At 47.6% G+C, this 20,891-nt stretch overlaps 1 protein-coding gene across 11 annotated transcripts in view; it reads left to right on the forward strand.

Moving 5' to 3' along the window:
• The window catches only part of ARHGAP32 (Rho GTPase activating protein 32), a 263,478-nt gene extending 245,102 nt beyond the window's left edge, over window positions 1-18,376 (forward strand). For all 11 annotated transcript variants that reach the window (XM_075521301.1, XM_075521303.1, XM_075521295.1 and 8 more), the window contains 8 exons: window positions 1,314-1,421; window positions 2,675-2,820; window positions 5,150-5,351; window positions 6,149-6,294; window positions 7,538-7,612; window positions 8,124-8,981; window positions 9,640-10,547; window positions 11,521-18,376. In XM_075521301.1, the coding sequence (XP_075377416.1) occupies window positions 1,314-1,421; window positions 2,675-2,820; window positions 5,150-5,351; window positions 6,149-6,294; window positions 7,538-7,612; window positions 8,124-8,981; window positions 9,640-10,547; window positions 11,521-13,773 (4,696 nt within the window). In that variant the 3' untranslated portion in view covers window positions 13,774-18,376. The remainder of the gene's footprint in view (window positions 1-1,313; window positions 1,422-2,674; window positions 2,821-5,149; window positions 5,352-6,148; window positions 6,295-7,537; window positions 7,613-8,123; window positions 8,982-9,639; window positions 10,548-11,520) is intronic.
• Window positions 18,377-20,891: the final 2,515 nt, after the last annotated feature.

The raw sequence follows: 20,891 nt of genomic DNA on the forward strand, positions 1-20,891 counted from the left end.
GAGTATCAATAACTTATTATATTGTATTTAGCCTCAACTAATTATAATGGCTAACTAATGTGTTACAAGCTATAAATGTGTACTGCTTGCTCTTGAAATAAGTAATTAGTGTAATAGCTGGTACTTTGTATTAACTAATTGTAATATTTTGGTTAGGTTAATTAAGGGGCAGGGCCTTGAAGAGGACCTTCTCAAAAATACACTCCTCTCCTTTGTCTGATTTTCTCTGGTGCATGCCACCTTTTCTGTGAAACAACTCTTATTTTATGGGGTTAATAAATGTGTGTGTCTTAGTCTGAGACTAGAGGGGGGGTGGGGGAGGCACCTGGCTGCAAACTGATGTAGATGGACAGGGCTGCTGCTCTCCTCCTTTCGCTGAGGTTTGCTTGAAAAAGGAAAAACACCACTATTTTTCTGCTACTCTGTGATGAGAAGTTCCACGCAGGTAACCAGCCCTTGGCAGCGTAGGCTGGAGCAGGGTGTTGGAGATGTCCCTTCTGTTTCCAGCCAGAAACATCCGTCTTCACTTCAGGCCTTGTCCAGTTGTGGAATTTTGAGCCCCAAAAAGGGTAGGCAGTGAGACAGACACAAGCCAAGGCTGCTGCCAAGCAACAGCACTGAGGAGGAAACATCAGCTTTTTCATTAACACTGTGTGCTCTCGCCTCCTCAGGGGTGGTAGCAGTAGTGTTTTATATTAAAAAAATTTTTTTTTTTTTTAAGTGTGAACAGAAGCCTCTGAAGTTTAACCTTGTATCTGCCTCTAACAAACCTGTAGCCAGTAATTTCAGAAGTAGAACTCGGATACAATTTGCTGGTTTTCAGTATCCTGGAGTGCCTAAATAAATACTCCCTCCCTTACCAAGATTAACACTCAACATCCTTTCCCACCCCCATCTAACGAGCACTGCAGGACTATCACATGCAGGCTCCATTTCTGTTGCACAGTGCTACAGTAAAGCAGCTAAGTGCTGGATTTCCAGGGCACTCTGCTGCTAGATCCTGCTGTGCTGGTGCCGTTTAGATTATTCCCATCCACCTCGGTGTTTGCTGGATCCCGCCCTTTGACTGAGAGCAGATGCTTTGACCATCTTTTTATTGAGCCTGGACAAATCAGGAGAGACTCTCCTCGCCCCACCCCAGCATAATTATTTGCTAAAGACGGCTTTACCGTCAGGCTTAGGGTACATAGTTCAACATTTTTTTTCTGTGAGCTGTCAAACCAAAAGAAAATCATGAACCGAGGTTTGTTTTGTCACTTGCAGCATGGCTTTGCTCAGTGGTGCTGAACATTTGCCTATCTCCTGTTTTCCAGGACACTGGAGTTCCTAATGAGACACTTAGCTCGTCTAGCTGATTACTGCTCCATCACAAATATGCACACTAAGAACTTAGCAATCGTCTGGGCGCCAAACCTCTTAAGGTACTCTGGTTTTTGGGTTCCCCCACCCCCCGCCATTTCAATACAAGATCAAGCTTTTATATTTATAAAAAACAGAGATACCTGGTCTCCAGAAAATCATAACTTGCAGCAGTTGAAAAAGAGATCTTCCTGTCTTGTATCCAAATGTGCTCTTCTCCTCCTGTAAAATTTCTAATGGGAAATTATTCTACGCAGGGCTTGAGACCAACCGGCAAGCTCCTGAACTAGTGATGTAAAATAGTCCCCCGCTATTGTCAGTGGAACCACCCGGAGAGAACACCCCAGTATTATTCTGCCTCACCGCACTGCGGTTCCACCGACTGCAGTTCTGTAGTGGCAAGGAAGGATTCCCCCCACCCCACGCCTCTTTTCTAGATGATAATTTCCCCTCTCCTGGTTAGATGAGAGTAGCATGCCCTTGATCATCCAGGAGAATCTGTTCAGTGGCATTACTGATTTCCCATTGCATAAGTCTCTAGAGTCTAATTTGACAGCAAAAATTCAAACTTATGGAAATGATCTTGGATAAATCTGTCCCCTAAAATTTGGTTTGAACGTGTGTAATAGGGTAGTTTAAAATTAATGGTGTAATTTAAAAATTTTGCTTTAAAAAAAAAAAAAATCACCCTGGCCTCTACTGTATTGATTTCTGGACTGCTTTTGTTACCAACCTGAGAAATCTGAGTCATAGATTCCCCTGGGTGCAGTTAATGAGGGTAAGCTCTTTTCTCCTTTCTGGCAATTCACCCACAAGCAGTCAAATGATCTCTTGTTTGAGTTTGCTTTTGTGAATATTGGGGTACTTGCTGAGCAGGATCAGTTGGAGACAGGGAAAAAAAAAATAATCACATTTGAAGGCCACAGCGAGCTTTGTACAATGCCACTGCATTAAACTGCTGCCATCCAGAGTATCTGGAAAGAAGTTAACAAAAAGCTCCCCACTTTGCGTATGCAGTTCACTTAGCTCGATCCAGACCTGCCACCCACTCCTTTTCCTTCTAGACCCAGCGTTCCTCTTGCCGTTTCAGTAAGACTCAGACCTGAACCCAAAATCTGGATATAAATCATTAGTCAGTATGATCATTTGTGTAGTGCTTTGCTGAGATTTATTCTCTTAACTGCCCCTCAAGTCTTGTCTGCCTGAGCAGCCAGGCACAATAGCTCAACACATGCTGAAGCCTTACCCAAAAAGGAGCGCATCTTCCCATGTTCTTCTGGCTGTTCGCATTTCATTTAGTCTGCCTTTTCTTCAGATCAAAGCAGATAGAGTCTGCCTGCTTCAGCGGAACAGCTGCCTTCATGGAGGTCCGAATCCAGTCAGTCGTCGTGGAATTCATCTTGAACCACGTGGACGTCCTCTTCAGTTCCAAACTCAGCTCAGTCATACGCGATGGAGCAGGTGCGTGTCTTCCTCCCCTAGCTTCACCTTGATCAAAAGAGGTAGCAGATACTTAATGGGTATCCGAGCTCCGAGCCCCCCCCCCCTCCCTCCCCCCGAGCCATTTGAAAAGTGTTTTTACTGTAACCTAGAGGACAGATTTCCAGGGTTACGATGTTAGAACCTGGCAAATATAGTCTGGTTTTAGAAATTGCTATCAGTACCTTTCTTAGAAGCCAAGGATGCTCTATGGAAGTGCACATCTTGATGTTTGGCTGCTACTTTTATGTCCTAGGACCGAGAAATTGTAAGGAATCTCTTACGTCTTTGTCCCCCCTGCTCCCTCCTCTTCTTTTTAAAACCATCATTTATGCTGCTGCATGCTTATCCAGTTGAGCTATCTTGCAGTACAACACAATGCATGATCTGTCTACCCTTATCAGCACCTTAGAACATAAATAGAAATGAACTGATTTAAAGAAAGCTCTCTGTACTCATGTTGACACTAAGAAACTTAGTCTTGCTCTTAACAGGACATATTTTGACATCTGCTATGCCGGTTATTTCTTCTGCATAGTCTGTACGGGTTAGTTAGCAGGGCCGTCCAGCCACATGGCTCAGCCTGCGTTGGCCCTACAGCTACTGCCCCCTTCTCTGCTTGTGCTGCTGATTTGTGGCTTTAGGATGAGGAATGAACTGTGACACATTTGTGCCCAACCCTGGAGCGCTTCAAACATCATTCAGCCTCAGAACCTACAAATTCCCTTGAGTAACTACTAAGACCATAAGTATACCTGTTCTATTGAAAACGAGCAGAGTTGCACCAGGAAGAAAGTTTACTCTGTATGTTAGATCAACAAACATGGATACAGCAAGCTATTATTACTCCTAAGCAGCATTAACTGTGTACCATCAGCAGTTGGTACATTGATAACCTGCCCTTCCTATGAAATGTGCCCAGTCAGTGCAGTCACCACTACCTGTGGAGTACAGAGAGCTGGTTTTCCAGTACATTTGCCGCTCTCTGCTTTTAAACAAGGCCTACCTCTACTTAGGATAGCAGAGGTGCTCTCAGTCCAGCTTTTGTTCCTACTGGAAAGCAATTTTAAGTCAATAGGAGCTAGAGGTTAGCTTGGCTGAACAAGTGACAGTGCCCACAACAGGCTGAGCTCTGCCAGGGGAAGACAAGCATGCCAAGAATCCGAGCCAAATGATTATCCAGGCTTAGAATGGACCATGTAAATTTGGCTAATTGTTTAATGACTTGGTCATTCGCATTCAGTGTACTTTGACACACAACTGGCAGGGAGAAGGGTTAGGCTATTTCACAGCATATCAGCTAAGCGCAGGAATGCTGTGCTACAGCACCGCAACATCCTCTTCAGTGCTTCCAAGGGCCTCCGTTTTGGAGCACGGCTTCTTGTCTGTACCCGCCCGTAAGAGGTGAAAGTGGTATTCCCAAGCCTGCTTTAAGCCATGCCAGGTAAGGCTATTGCAGAGACAGCTGGAACCCAGGCTTCACCCGGGTTAGCGTTTACAGCTGACAAACACACAGGAGACTGTGCACACTCTACACGAGAGCTGTGATGCTAAAAGGATAGTAGCAGGAACGGAACCGACCAGGATGCTGATGTGGAGGGATGACGTACTTCCCCCCACAGCCCTTTTACCTCTTCTGAGAATAACCGTATAAATACTTGCACAATAAGCAATGGCAAACAGAAGACAGCTGCTCTTACAACAGGCTCCTCGTGCTCCTCTGTAGCAGTCACCTCTACACTGCAAGCTGACTTAACAGATCCTAGCAGCAGGAGGCAACATCAACTACTTTTACAAAAATTTAAATGTTCATCTCCAAAAACAAGCACAAGCTGTAAAAAGGCCAAGGGCAAGACACACAGCTAGATTTTGTTTACCACGTCCATCTGCACATTCGTTTGTAGCAACTGAAGTCACACATGGCATTTCCTGTTGCACCGAGAAGTGGAACCTGGGAATGACTGAAGCCAAGCTTTGTAAGAAGAAAAAACATCACCCTCCTTACAGACTTTTGCATACAGATGAAGCTTAAGTAAAGTATGTCAGTGAAGGTTTCTAACCTACCTGCTTCCCTCTGCCTTTTTTTTTTCCCCCCTCTTTCTAACACACACTAAGCTGCTCTCATAATTGAGAGGGGTTTTTGTTACAAACATACCTCTGACAAAACGGTTATTTTGACCGCATCTTGCAGTGGCTGGGATAACAAAGGTTTAGAAAAACACAGTACCTCCCTAGACACGCAGACCCAGAGCTTTGATCTCTGCACTGCTGTTTTCTGATTCTCCCTGTTGCCTGCGGTTTCCCCTTACAGGGCACAGTTCTTTATCACGGCCCAAGTCTCTGTTGGTGTCCTCTCCTTCCACAAAGCTGCTCACGCTGGAGGAGGCACAGGCACGGACGCAAGCCCAGATCAACTCTCCCATCGTGGCAGACAGCAAATACATAGAAGTGGGAGAAGGCCCTGCAGCTTTACAGGGGAAATTCCACACGGTCATAGACTTTCCATCGGAAAGGTAGAGACGAGTTTCCTTTCCAGTGTGGGTTTGTTTGGGTGGGGTTTTTTTTTTTTTTATTAGAGCAAAAACTTGCCGATACTGACTTACGCTAGTCGTACATAAAGTGCTGTAGCCAGTTTTCCACCTGCTTTGGACTCTGAGGATTCAGCGTACATCAATTGTCTGGTGGACTAAGTTTAGCCATGTAACTTCTGTGCCGCTCCCTCCTTTTTAGCAGGGTTATCATTAAACGTATAACACCGTGTTGTACGTGATGCATGTAGATGCCTGTACTAGTCATGCACACAGAAATGTAAACAGGGTGAAAACCTGGAAATGTTGGGGTTTTCCAGATTTCAGGACTAACTGCCTGTAACAAATCCAGGTTCCCCTCAAAGTGGAGCAGCTGGACAGACTTGATGACACTAGACATTAAATATGGCAGTGGGAGGAGGTGAACATGATTTTACAGCATGAGCGAGAGGTGCTTTTGAATACCTTTTATGGCTGCACAGTTCCTCAGAGAACTGGTGCATCTGCCAGCTAAATAAAAGCCATCCCTTAGCTGCTGTCCTGTACAAGTACGGAGCCTCTGCTCACCTGCATTGCACCCATTTTGCATAGGTTGGTGGATTTTACCCAGCAAGACTTTCAGGCTAAGCTATAAGAATGAAAACATCCTCGGCTATTTAAAAGAGACCGAGTTTCTGAGCTTTGTTTCAGCAGAAACCAGATAGTGCTGCTAACAACCAACCAGTAGCAGGACCTAAATGCAGCTTCCCCCTCTGACAATTTGCTCAATTTTCTCACTCCAGGAAAAGACCGCCCAGCAAGATGAAGAAATCGCCAGTTGGCAGTTGGCGTTCTTTCTTCAACCTGGGAAAATCCTCATCCGTGTCCAAACGCAAACTACAGCGCAATCCCAGTGAGCCCTCGGAAATGAAAGCCATAGCCCTGGCAGGTAAGGGCGCAAATCCAGTTTCCAAAAACCTGGGTTTTTCAGCAATGCAGAATTCACATTTACAGTGTGCTTCTATCTCCTTCTAGCGTTCAAGCCATGCATAACACCTCCAGTTAACTGCTGCCTTTCCTAAATGGATCTCCCTTTAGCTCAAGAGCCAAACCTGCTAGAGCACACACCTCTAACGCTTTTCTCGGAGTAGCTTTTGAAAGACAGTATATAGGCACCGCTATAATAAGTCTCAGAATAATTCCTTCCGACACTCTATGAAATAAGAATGTACTATGAAATAAGAGTACAGTTTGGGCTCCCTTTGCTGCTCTCAAAAGACACACAATTAAACTAGGTAAAGGCACTTTTCCACACACACATTCACCCTGAAAGCTATACCAGCGTAACTAGAGAAGGCATCCAGCCACCTTTTGCAGCTGCATCCGATGTATGTAGACTCTGAATTCTCAGCCCTTTCCAGATAGAGCTTACCATCTCTTTCCAGATTTAAAAATAGCAACAACATGTTTTTGCGGTAAAACACACCACAAATCCCTAAACATGGGCCAGTGAGGACTTTTATCCCATCTTCTTCCTGGTGCCATTTTCAAATTACAACCCTCGTAGTCTTCAGTATAATAAACGCATTATATAAATGCCCTTTAAGACTGTCTCCTTGGAGCACTGAAGTCGTACTTGTTTAGTACTCACAAAACAAGTTGTGTAAGTGTTCCTTTCTTCCCCATTTTTAAGGGGTTTGGTTTGCTGGTGGGAGCCAACCAATTATCACAGGTACATCCAGACAGAGTCTGCAGCAGGATGATGTGGGGAGTTGTTTCCCAACCTGTCCATCTGCAGCAGTTACTATTTTGGTAGGTTACTTTTCCCCAGGCTGTAAAATGAGTATCAAAAATTGATTCTCTCTCTTGTCATTGCCTCTTGCCCGGTAGTATAGAAGCATGGGTTGAAAGGGACCTCTGTAGGCCAGTTGCCCCTGCAAAACAGGACTACATCTGTCTTAGACAGCAAAGCATATTAACAGTGGAACAGGATAAAGATTTTCTTTAAGGGCTTTGGAGTAAAAACAAAACCAAAAAAACCCAACCCCAAAATAAAAAAGCACAACTGTTACTCTCAGGACAGTGGTACTGTTGCTACAAACCCATTTGTGTTTTTCCTGCCACCATCCCATAGCCAAATATAAACCACTTTTATAATTCAGCTTCTCACTGTCTCGGTTGCATTTCCTTAGGTGGACGAGGAGACAGCGGGACTCTTCGCTCAGCTAAAAGCGAAGAATCGCTTACCTCTCTGCATGCTGTTGATGGTAAGACAAAATTGTACCTGCGCTTTTAAGGGGTGTGGGTTAAAAAGGGCCCTTTGACATTACTGACTGCAGATATTCAGCAGAGCTGATTTTCCACCCCTTCTCTAAAAGCTGGACTTGTTAATTAATGAAGAAGCTTACCGCTGCCCAACACAGATGGGTATCGCAGAGGAACGCTCTTCAGGTCTTTGTTCTCCTTCTAAGGTGGAAAAGATGGCATCGGGAAGGAAAATGCTTTCCGAGAAAGCCTTAGGTCTACAGCACACTTAAACTAGTTTTGCTTTTGCACACAGCTTAGTTTCAGACTAGACCGGACCTGACAACTGCTGTAAAAGAGCTTGAGCAAACGTAATTAACAGTTACTGCTAACTACATGACTTTGGTGTTCAGAGTTCACCAGGTGAGCATATCTTGCACACCACCTTAAGACTACTTTAAAAACAACACCGAACCACGATCTCCTGGACAATAAGATTTTGACACTAATCCGTACCTATCTACTTGTTCCTAGGTGAATCTAAACTGTTTCGGCCCAGACGACCTAGGTCCAGTAGCGACGCATTGTCTGCTTCCTTCAATGGAGAGCTCTTGGGAAACATGAATCGCTGCAATTCTTACGACAACCTTCCCCACGACAACGACAGTGATGGGGACGAGGGGCTCATCCACGTTCCTGCCCTGATTTCTCCTCGATCTGCTGAAGATGTTGACCTGAGCCCACCAGATATCGGAGTCGCTAGCCTGGATTTTGACCCAATGTCTTTTCAGTGCAGCCCGCCTCAAGCAGAGTCCGAGTGCCTGGATAGCAGTGCCTCCCTGCTGGAGTCAGTTGGCATGAATAAGGAGAAGCCAAGCCTACTAAAGAAGGATTTAGAATCAGGCAGCCAGTCCCAGACACCAGGCAGTGCCACGAGCTCTGAGCCAGTCTCCCCTTTCCAAGAGAAGATGAGTCCCTTCTTTACTCTGGACCTGAGCCCAACCGAAGAGAAGGCCTGCAAACCCCATGCCTTCTCACCCAAGATGGGGCGAAAGCCCATCAAATCTCCGCCGCTGACTACATCAGAACCTGTCTCCTTTGCACTGCCCAGCCGCATGTCAGAAGCGATTGGAGGAGTGCCCATCACATCCAGAAACTCCTCTGCTTCCAGCTGGAGCAAAGGGATTGGCATCACTGATATCACAAACAGGTCCCCAACCCAGATGTCCTTGCCCCTGAAAAACAGTGAAACAGGAGCAGGGGAAGGAGCCCACCAAGAGCTACAGCATGCCCAGCTAGTGGCTGCTGGCAAACCCGAGTTGCCAGAAGAAGGGGAGAGACCAATGTCAAGCAGTCAGAATAAGACTGTACCCACTGGACACACACAGCCAGGTACAGTGCATTTTCCTCCATTCTTTCTTTAAGTTCCAACGGGGACCTGCTCTCAAAAACACCCTCCTCTGCGTGCCTTTTAGGAGAGGGGATTGCCCGTCAGTTCTGATCACAAGTGTCTTGCAGGGCTGTGCAGATCAGTAAGGTCTTAACCTCTGCCTTCTCCCTCTACATCACCCAAATCTCAGATAATTTTCCATAATACTTTGTATACCACTATTTTTTTTCCCCATCCTGTCATACGTGAAAATCTATAGCATGCCCTTCTAAATCATTTCAGCCAATAGACCATCTAAGACTTTTTTTTTTTTTAATTAGAAATCTGCCGACACTCGAAGAAGGGACCTGTTCGCCTAAAACCTTATGATCAAAATTGTGTAAGGGTATCTCATTCTCTGCCACCTACTTCCTACCTCTCTAGAAATGCAAGAGGAGCCTTTAGACAATCTCTTGTGTTTTTTCCTTTTTGTGATGAACTGCTCTGCTATTGAGCAGCATTTGCATGCGAGACAGAAGATAAGAGTGTTTCGCATCAGAAGGAATTGCCACTGTGAAAGTGTGGAAAGCATCTATTTTTTTATAAGAGTCATTAAGGTTAGGTCACTCTCCTTATTGGGTAACATAAAATCACTCTCTCTCTCAATTTTCCCCCCATTAGGAGCAGTTGCCCTCGACTCCCCCCAGGATCCTGTTCCAGTCAGTTCTGTGTCTCTTATCCCTCCTCCTCCTCCGAAAAATGCAGCGCGCATGCTAGCCCTAGCGTTAGCCGAGTCCGCACAGCAAGCATCCGCTCAGTCTCAGAAAAGGCCAGGAGATGCTCATTCTGAAAGCACAAATTATGGAGAGACTGAAGCTGGCACAGCTCTAGAAAAGCTCCATCTCTCTGCTGGTGCTCCAGACAAGCTCCACCTGTATACCGGTCTGCCCGAGAACCGACTTCACTTCCAGACTGGTGCACCAGTAGAGCAGGATTTCCAAGGTAGCAGCACACCCGGGGAGCAGAACCACCCACCAGGTGCACCTGGAAACCGGGACCCCCCACCTCTCCACACTGGCATGCCTGGGGACATGCCTGCTAGCAGAGATGCAGAGCAGGAGCAGTCCAGCTTCCATCCTGGTAAACCGGGGGACAAAGATCACTTCCCCTCCCATGCTGGGGACTGGGAGCACACACACCACCATACCCCCGGTGCACTGCCTGACTGGGAACCACCCACAGCAGACTTGCCTGTAGATAAGCCCCACCTCCGCACATGCATGTCTGGGGACAAGCACCACGTTCCTATCTGCACAGCTGATGACAAACTTCAGTCTCCTCCTGTCGTAACTGCCGGGGAGAAAAGCACCCCGGCTTCAATGCCGTATTTAACAACCATCCAGACAACAGCAACTGAGCCTAACCGTGGGCCAGCAGGTCCAGCCCCAGCTCAGGCGGACGTCACCGGTACAGCGGCGCAGCGCACGCTCACCACCAGCCAGCCAGCCCCGTCGCAGAGGCAAGATCACCAGTCAGCAACGGGACAAGTGCCAGCGGCCTCTGCGAAAGCATCGAGTAGTTCCAGTCAGGTACGTGGATGTGCCCCCAGCCTCGCGTGTATTTGCAAGCACAGTGTCCGCGCACAGCTAACCTGTAATTGTAGGAGGCTGAGCTCTGGGAGAGTCGGTCCAAATCCAAATGGCAAGCGGCAGGGGATTCACAGGTTACCGGAAGTTACACACATACGACAGACGCAGCCTTACAGGAAAGCAGCGCAGAATTTCCTCAGTGAGCACAAGGGAACATCCTGATATACCTGCTCTCCTTGGTTTTCAGGAGAACAAGTATCTGCTGGAGTGACCAATACAGGGAATGCTAGTGTAGAAGTGCTCAGGAACAAGTAGGAATTTCTGCATCCTCTCTTCCCTGAGGCTGACAAGATTCTCTTCCAACGTCCTCTTTAATAAAGCGCGTCAGATTCCTGGTGCGAGTTAGACATGGAAGCGTTCACTCAGAAATCCAAACTGCCTGCTGCCCATGAAACATGCACGCCTGCAGCCTGTCTTAAGCACCGTAGCCACGTTTAAGGAAGGGATTTCTGCTGTATTATACTACTTGATCTGCTCAGCAGGGCACGAGGAGTTTAACTCCAGGTATATTTTCATTAAGACAAGTACATTTGTAAGCAGGCCACCTAACAAAACACTGTGGGCCACTGTGTAAAAGTTTTAAACTGTTGCTCTAAAGAGACAGCCACCTCCTCCCCTTTCTCCAGTTTGATATTTGCAGAGAGCCCTCACAAGCCCCTCGGCTGCCATTTGTGACAGGTCCCAAAATCTCCCAGAGGCACCGCGCTGGCCTCGCTGCAAAAGGGAACCCACACATCTCTCCTTCTACAGCGAGCAGTACTAGCTCTCCCCAGCAAACAGAAACCAGGCACAGAAAAAAGAAAAACTTACATGGAACTAGTCCGCACAAGCATCTGTGATACTTTCACTACAGATTTTGGGGGAGGGTGGAGAAGATGCTTGCCTCTAACTTCTCCTGGTTTCTTCCCTATAGGTATGGGGCACAACTGCACCTGAAAAGCCACCTGAGCCTGCTCCTGTTTTCGTCCCAGAAAGCAGTTCTACCACCCGCTGCTCTTCTTCTGTGCCCACGGGCCACCAGAGCCATTTGGAGAAGCCTCGGGAGACTACGAGGGCTCCCCCGCTGCACCTGCGGTCCGAGTCTGTCCCTACTCACTCCTCCTACAGCTTTACGCCCCCCGTCCCGCCTGTGAGAACGCTGGAGAGCAAAATTGCTGCCGCCATGCACTCAAACAACACCGACACCATCAACAACTCCAATTATCACGCCTTCCTGTCTTCCTCCATGCTGGCCTCCTCTGTGGAGGAAGCCCTGCTGCCACCACCACCACCTCCCCCACCCAAGCACGCTTCCCTACAGTCCGTGTACGTGCCACATCCCAAGCCAGAGAGCATCCCCGAGTCCTCTGGGCCAGACAACTACCTGCACCACAAGCCGGCTTCCATCCATCAGTACAGGCCCGAGAGCGTTCCTCCTCACATCTCCTACCACAGCAAGCCTGACCAGCACCAAGCCTACCCTCCCCGGTCAGAGACACCCACTTCTGCGGGCACTCGCTACAACACCTACACAAACCAAGGGAAGAGCACCTCAGCTCTCCACTCCAAGCCTCGCAGCCGGACAGAGTTTGTGTCCTCCGTGAGCCCGACGGGCCTGCGTAACGCCAGCTACGCCGAGGATGCTCCGCCCTACCCCACTATCCGAAGGGTTCAGTCGCTGCACGTCCCCACCCCTGCTGCCTCTGCTATCCGCTCCGTTCCCATTTCACGGACCGAGGTACCTCCGGACGACGAGCCAGTGTACTGCCCGCGGCCCCTCTATCAGTACAAGCCGTATCAGCCCCACTCCGACTACCACGTAACTCAGCTGCAGCCTTACTTTGAGAACGGGCGGGTGCATTACCGGTACAGTCCTTATTCCAGCTCTTCTGGATCCTCTTATTACACCACTGCTGATGGGAGCTTTTACGACCTGGACCCCTACAGCACCGTGCGGGTCAGGCCTTTCCACCCCCTGCCCAGCCGAGACTTTGCATCGTACGCCTCCCGGCTGCAAAGCAAAGGCCTGTACCGCTATCCCAGCTTATCTGCCTACCCTCGGGGTGGCCTCATCAGCCACCTGGCAGGCAAAGAGCACAGCTTCATCAGCAGAGATGTGCCTCCTGCCCCGGACATCAAGCACATGTACATGTCGTGGGACCTCGAGGACATGGAGAAGTACCGCATGCAGTCCATTCGCCGGGAGAGCCGCACGCGCCAGAAAGTGAAAGGGCCGGTGATGTCCCAGTACGATAACGTGGCCCCACTGCTGCAGGAGGAACTGGGAGGACTGGATGTGATTCACTTGCGCAGCAAATCAGATCCTGGGAAAACTGGCCTCCTCACCGTGGCAGAAGGGAAGGAGGGGAGGTACCCGGCCAAAGCAGCTACGCCCGAGGGGGACGAACGTTACTACATGCAGCACCCCGAGCCAGAGCTGGACAGAGCCCACTACCACGGGGCCTATGGGAACGGGCAGTCGGAGAAGCCGTCCCTTCCCCAGAAGCAGAGCAGCATCCGGAACAGGAAGCTGCATGAGCCAGGCTGCAATGCAAACGAACACAGGACGCACTTGCAGCAGGAAGCAAGCCATAGGCAGCCTTCCGAATCCAAAAACGGGCCCCCTTATCCCGACTACAGGCCCAAAGGTGGCCCAGAGCCCTCCGAGCCCATCAGTTACCAGCACTCGGGCGGGAAGTACATCCCGGCAAACCAGGAGACCCTGAGACTGAACCACAAGGAGGTGAGGTTGGCAGAGGACAGGCCAGATTTGGAGAGGTCTCGAGCCAGACCGACCACATCCATGGAGAAACACTCCAGAGACTGCTATAAAGACGAGGAGCACGCCGCCTCTCCCATGGCACCGCCGCCCAAGCCCGAACGGAGCCACAGCCTCAGAATGCAGCACCCCGAAACCATGGAGAGGGACTCTGCCCTCCTCTACCCATACCAAACCCTTGGGAAACGCCAAAGCACTATGACTGTGGTGTCCCAGTACGATAATTTGGAGGATTACCATACCATGCCTCAGCACCAAAGAGGGGGCTATGTTGGAGGAGGGGGGTTTGTGCCCCCCAGTTTTACCCATGTGCACAGTAGAACTTATGCCACGGCCCTTGGCCAGGGAGCCTTCCTCCCGACGGAGCTGTGTTTGCAGAGGCCTGAAACAGAGGTCCACGTGGAGTGAGCTGGTGTGGGGGGAAGGAGGGATAGAGTCTAAGCAGCCTCTGCTGGACAGCGGACTGTTTTATTTTTTCAGCGACGGAAAAAAAATACCCCAACCCTGCCCCAATGAGCAAAGCAAACCCACCTTCAGCCCCACCCCTACCAGCCCACCACTCACTGTTTTTATGTAGTAGAGATATAGCTTTTTCATGTAGTTTTGAGACAACTGGAACGATAGGGCAGGCTGTTGGCACACAGTTGTTGCCAGAGAGGCCGGGCAGAGCTGAAAGAGATGCTGTTGGGGCAGGGAAGGAGAAGTTTTTCCTTCCCCAGATTTGACAGTGGCAGTTACCACCACTCCCTCACCACGCCTCCATGGTCCTGTGCATGATGGCCTGTGCATGCAGCTGTTCTCCCTGTCAGCCCCCTGTGTCGTCAGTCGCCCATCCCACTGCTAGGCTTCCAAGGAAGGGTCTCCCCACAACACGCCTTGGAAGAACCACTGTTCTGCTCCCTCTGAGGGTACGCAGCAACAGCGGGCTAAAAAGCTGGGCGGGGGGAAAGACTTCCCAAGTATTTTCTTCTTGATAAATGCCGAGGTCCTGCCTCTCCCTTTAAAATTATTGTTTAGGCATAGCGGATCCACTTCAGTTGCTTTGAAGCGGGTGGGAGCCTGTTTTGACTTCAAGCCTGCGAAATGGGCTCTGAAGCACGTTCAAAATACAGCACACTTTTTAAATTGCTTGCTTAACAAGCTGCTTCTGACTACAAGAAATCAAATTACTTTCAATTTCTCTATTGTAAGCAGAGGCCAGCTATGGAAGCCAAGTAGGGCAGGTTTGCATTTCTCATACCAAAAGAGAAATAAATAAATAAATAAAAACACCACACAACACAAAAATACACCAAACAATACACACACAGTTGGGAACAGCACACCCATTTCATGCCAATTCCTCTTTACTGCTAGGCTATCTACAGTCCAGACAATTTAATGCCATGTTGTGGCTGGCCAGACAGTATCATCTCTCTACAAAAAAATACTATTTAAAAAAAAATCTCTATAGCATTATGTCCAGCTTGTAAATTGGAGCCCAACTTACCAGCTGGGAATGACTGTGTAAGTGCCAAGCTATCTGCATGACCAGCTATTTGCCCTGGGCCAGATCCTGCAGCTCTTAGATCAGGGAATGCTCCTACTGACCTTAAACTGAAGGTCTACAGGACACGGCTTTCTGTAACCTTCAAGTTCTGTGTTGGCAAGGGGATCCCTGTGAAGTCGTGGCACATACAGAGTAGTTACGTGCTGTCTGTGCGCTGTGAAATAGTATTGCCTCCCGTATCGCAAGCGTAGCTCATACCAGTATTCAGTTAGCCGTAGGGACAGAAGGCCAGTGCACTCTCTGTAATACACCAATAACGTTGTCCTAGGTATTGAAAAGCTTTCCGTCTTGTAAAAGAAGCCAGGCAGCATTTCACATGCAGCCTCTCAGACTTCCCAGGACTTACTACAACCCCACCTTATAAATAAAGCACATCCATTTCATTAGACAGGGCTTGCAAGCAATACTTGAGATTTAGGCGTTTTTAAATGTTCCCTGATCAATTCCAAGGCCATTCCTGTTTCTGTGTGGTTGAAGAACTTCTCTACCCATTTTGAATCTCTAATGTTTTATTAAAAACCTGGAGGTCCTGCAGTTAGCATGCAGCTGTGAAAGTTAAAGGGAACTTAGATGGTTTTTTGAAAAAAGTTTCATGGCTATTTTGGGGCTTTTAAATCATAAGGAAAATCTGCTTCTAGTAGCTAACTAGTCTTTAGCTGTTTGCTTCTTTTAACCTTGTAGCCTTGTCTGGGGCTGTTTCAGTAACACTACCTTATGGTCCTATTTTATTGTGCAATGCTCTCGTTTTAAGCATTTTGTTTAGAAGGATTGTTCTTACATGTTACAGAAATAAACCTGGCAGTCAGGAGGAAAAAAAAAAAAGATAAAAAAAAGCAGCACTGTGATCCAGGTTACCACAATCTCCTTGTGAGCAATTATCAGGTAGAGGGATTGGGTTTTTTGCAAGGGAATGCTTTTTGTAATGTTTTCTTTTAAGGAAAACTTAACAAAAATACATAGAAAGGGGCCATTAGGTGAGCCACATTGTGGGCCACCCTGTCTACGTTGCTAGCTAACCCCTTGGAAAGGCTGACCTGTCCAGATTCCTCTGTGCAAGCTCGCCAAGGAGTCCAGTTTAAGTACGTGCTCTCTCAATAGAGGTGTGTATTGTATTAGGACTAGTACCAGTCCTTAACCGTTGTAGCACAGTCCCCCCACAGCTGCCAGTTACCTGCCGAGGTCTCCAGTTGAAGCAGGGACAATGTGTTTGGTTCAGGCTATTTGGGATTCAGGTAATGAGAGCTGTAGGTCAAACCTCTCTCTCTCCATGAAAGCCTTAACTCCCCACTCCTACCCCCCGCAGCAACCCTCCTAACCTCCGTTTTGGCCTTATGTTAACCAGGACTATCCTTCTACTATGAGGGGGCTGAACCCAGCTCCCACTAATTGTAAATGCCTCTCTGGATTTTCCTGCTCAAAGCCACTGTCTCCCTCTAGAGACCAAGTGCCATCCCTGGACGACTTCTGTTCCTTACAGTCCTGTGCTACTACTGCCTGAGCCTGGGCTCTTCAGCTCACCGCACTGTATGAAGTGCCAGGTGCTAAGCACCCTCTCATCCCGTGGGAAACAAAAGCTTTCTGCACCTTTCAAGAAGAGCTTCTAGAAGTGCACACCCATACACCGAGATGGCTGCTACAAACAGCCTTCCCCTTGAGAACGAGAAGGTCTCCATTAAAAAAAAAAAAAAAAAGAAAAAAGCCACACACATACAGTAGAAAACTTAACACGCAGCATCTTCCCAGCCACGTCCATGTGTGCTTCAACTAAACTAACTTCTGTACACCAGTGTTGAGCCACAAATACACACACCAAAAAAAAGCAAGGTTAAGGCACCAGCTTTTCCCAGACAATAATACAGATGAGCACCTTTCTTTTGGTGTTGCTGCTGCCCATGGCTGAAACATCTCGTACGATTCAGCAGTCACCCCCGCATCCACCCCACGCAAAGCCATATAGTGAACTATGCAGTTCTGCTCTTGCACTGTGGTTAATCTGAGGGTCCTTAGAGTTTTACATCCTCATTAACTGATTCACAGTAAAGTCAAAACATCCAGCTCTATCTTTCCAAAAATCATAGCGGAGATTAAAAAGGGCATTGTGCGTCAGAGCAAGGAAGGGAGGTTCACCAGATGTCTTAAGTAAGGTGGATGATCTGGAGGTAAGTTGGTAGTTCAGTTCTTAGCATCCTAGCAGAGAAGTGGGAGAGAGCAAGGGGACGGCAACACAAATAATACTCTACTGCAAGTCCAGTTCTGTTCAGATGAAGTAATTTTTTGCCTAACCTTATCTCCAGCAAGAGGACAAGCAGCTATGTTCTTAAATAATTCCCTTATACTTGCCGCAAGCTATCTGCATCTTAAGTTGCGACTTCCTAAGTTTTCAGCCGAGTTTCTCCGTAGTGCATGCAAGAGTTAGGGTCCAATAGCATACTCCAACTCTGGATTTCCACCTCCGCTTTGGAGTGGAACATGCAACCCACAGGAGACCTTCCTTGGCGAAGGGGGAGTGCAGATGTTCGGTGAGTAAGGAGGACCCAGCCCCTATGAAGTCTTAAGTAAAGCATTCATTTCTGATTTTTAAAGAGTCTTATCAGGTGAAATCTATATGCATACATGGCAAAACACCCACAACTTTGTGCCTATGTCTTTCCAGAGATCTTTGGGTTATGCTTATCATTTGAAGGGGGGGTCACTAAGGATTGCACAGTGGTAGTAAGTTGCTACACAAAACCAAAACCAACTTGAAAACATACTGTTCCTCTTTAACCCCAGAAAGGGACAGAACCTCACATGTACTCTGCCATTCATCAGTACGTTGACAGGGCATTGACTGAAGTGACATGTTACATGTTAGGAAATCTGGGTGAGAAATTGTTTTACTTGCTTTTGTTAAAGGCGGCTTAGGCATGCATCTCTTTTCCCAGAGCCTCGTGCTACAGAAATGCAGTGTTGAAAGGCATGGTCTGGTTTCAACAAACATACAACATAGTACCTTTGTGTGCAGAGTCTTGCCTCGTCCAGTTATGGGGAGGGTGGGGGGAGAAAAGGGTTGTTTTGCAGTTCATTTTCCTGCTGTAGAAGACTTGATTTTTCTTTCCCTGAGCCGCATGAGAGAAACATCCCAGAAAGTCTTGGGTTACCTTTGGAGTTCCCTTCACTTTAATTTATATAGTGTCTTTTTTTGTGAACTGGTGTAAAATGTATATGCCGACAAGCTCATGTATTTTTATGTAAATATTTTTTGTGGTTTCCCCACTTGCCCTTCTCTGTAAATATTTAGAATTCTCATATTCTTCTCACCTTGTATGATGCAGATGTGGTTTTGTTTCTGTTTTTTATTTGTACTGTAATGCAACAATCCAGACTGAGGTGTCTTGTGGTATTAAACAAAAGCAACAGTCCCACTGAGCTCACACTCAGATGTACAACTTGACAGCATTAATCAAACCAGGTTAAAAACTATTCTGTTGTGTTTGTGTGTATTTTTGCCTCTGCTTCATTAATTACCAGTATATTAAAAAAAAGGGAAAAGCCAGTTTAGAGCCATGCTTTGAAAGGATGCTGGCAGGTATCTCTAAAGACAAAGGAGGAGGTGACTTTGTATTCATATGCCAAGGCTCCTGCAAAATTCCTCACCATAAGCCCATGCCACTGCTTATCTGTTCAGTTACACCTGTGGCCATGACTGCTTCATAACAAAAAATAACCCAGCCTGGGCTTTTTTAGTCTCCCTTTCTCCTCACCCAGCATGACAACACAAGGAGAAATAGCTTGGCACTTGCACAGAAGGCACAGGGCAGATGAAGTTAGGACTAACAGATGGCACAGGCCACCTTGGCCTTTAGAGCTGGCCAGGAGGGACTCCAGGCACCGCAGTAATATTGTTCATAGTTAATTAATAGCAAAAAGATGATTAAAGGAGGCTCATTTCATACGTTTTTAACATTCTAAGAAGGACTTCTAGCAGTCTTTTCAACCAGTAAGCGTTACGCTCTTTAGAACTGCTGCCAGTAATAAAACCAACCTAACAGGCCTCTCTTTGGAGGACAGGCCAGCCCCACTCTCCTGCGGAGCCTGTAGGACACAACCTGCCATGGGGTTCTTCCTACTGTGTACACCTGTCTGTCGGGCCCAGAAGCCTTTTGCGTGAGCACAGAGGGGCTGCCGGGTATTAAGGCTCGCGTTATAGCTCTCTCTCAAAATCTTTGTCTCACCTACTCCCAAATCTTCACTTTACAAGCCAGGTTTACTTATTAACACTCATTCAGCCTCTCCAGCTAAACGCTCGTCCTTGTAAGACAGGTCCCACCAGCCAGCTGAGCAACCCACCCCTTCACTGTTCTTTACCATCTGCTTGGCACCAGGAATTCCTGCGGTTCCAGAGCAATGCAGATGGGACGGGGGACCTTGCAAAGGCTGCCGTGCAAACCACATGCCATGCTACGTTTCAATACAAGCAAAACCTCTCCTACCACATACATGTGCTAAAAGCAGCGGGCATCAAGCTTTTCATCTGCTGAGCACTGTCAGAGACACTGTTGCCACATCCAGACTAGGACAAGAATCAGACAGGCTTTCACACACCTCCATGTGACCCCCCCCACCTCCGTGCTCACTTTTCATCCCCACTTGTACACGCATGATGAGAAGTCATCTGTTAATGCCCCTAACACTGAAGTTGTATTGTGCCTTTGGCCCTAAGAACAGCTAGGATGACTTGGCAAGCAAAAATCTCAACTCTTCTGAAGTCCAGTAGACAGATTCACATCTGAACTAAGGTGTCTGTGGCAGCTCAACAGATTTTCTGCACAGTACATTAATTGTCAAAAGGACTGTCAATTATTAAATCCACCCCAAAAGATTCAGGTTTGGTGGGTAAGGGAATAGCAGAGATCAGAACTCATGGCCTCAAGGAGCATCCCCAAGAACTGACATACCACCTCCCCGCTTGGTTTGGCCTAAAACGTGCCAAAAGCAGTGCTGTGCTTTGCCAGCCAACAAGGACGTTTCCTTTAGTAACACTCTCAAGATCACGGCGAGCAGAGAAGTTATCAGCTGGGTGTTTTACCAAAAAGGTCAAAAGAGAACTCAGTGTGTAGAAGCAATAGCATTTCTCAACTCCACACCCTTACTTCTCCTCCCACCGCTTTAAGAAAAAGAGGAGAAGACTCCAGTCTTCTCTGACAGCCTACCCCGAGTAGCACCCGTGTGGCTGAGATTTACGTACAGAGCAGATTGGGGAGGGGAGAGAAGGACACATTTAAACTTTCGAGTGTGTCTAAGGACTGGTAAAACCCTAGGCATAACATCGAGTCTTCTGCAGAAGTGCTTCCACCAGGTAGCGCTCTCAACCCACGTTTGCTGCTAAAAGCCAACTTTTTAGACCATTTAAAAGGATTATGTTCCGTTCTAGTAGTTTCTGTTCAGGTTTCCAACTCCTGATGTCTAGGGGTGGATTTTTTTTTTATTTTTCATTAAAAAAAAAAAAAAAAAAAGTATCTTGAGCACTCAGCACTCCTGCAGCATGCACACAGTCTCCTAAGGAGCTCTGCTTGCCTCCCTAAGGGATCACCAGCCTGCAGGTGTCACGCCGAGCGCCCAGCTGGGAAGGCTGACTTACCACTAATGCTGAACCATGCAAACTGAAAAGCGAACTGCAGACCTAGGCAGATCACTGCTGCTTTTCAAAGCAGCTATCAGCCTTTCAAGGACTCCATCCCTGGAGGAACACTACAGTATGTTTGCCTCAACACTAGAAAAGTCATCCAGAAGCAGCAACTGATATTGGAAAAGCCAGGAAGATGCAATGCTGCTCAGTCCCTCCCTTGTCCTTCTCCAGTCAGCAAGGATGCCCTGCTAAGATTAATTATCAGACTACGCACCCAGAAGAACCCCCAGCCACAAGCACCAAGGCCAGCATCTGTCAGAGCAAAGCTTGTGCAAAAGAGCCTCAAGCCACACACGCAAGGCAATGGCA

Source organism: Mycteria americana, chromosome 19, assembly GCF_035582795.1.
Source record: "Mycteria americana isolate JAX WOST 10 ecotype Jacksonville Zoo and Gardens chromosome 19, USCA_MyAme_1.0, whole genome shotgun sequence".
Lineage (NCBI taxonomy): Eukaryota > Metazoa > Chordata > Aves > Ciconiiformes > Ciconiidae > Mycteria > Mycteria americana.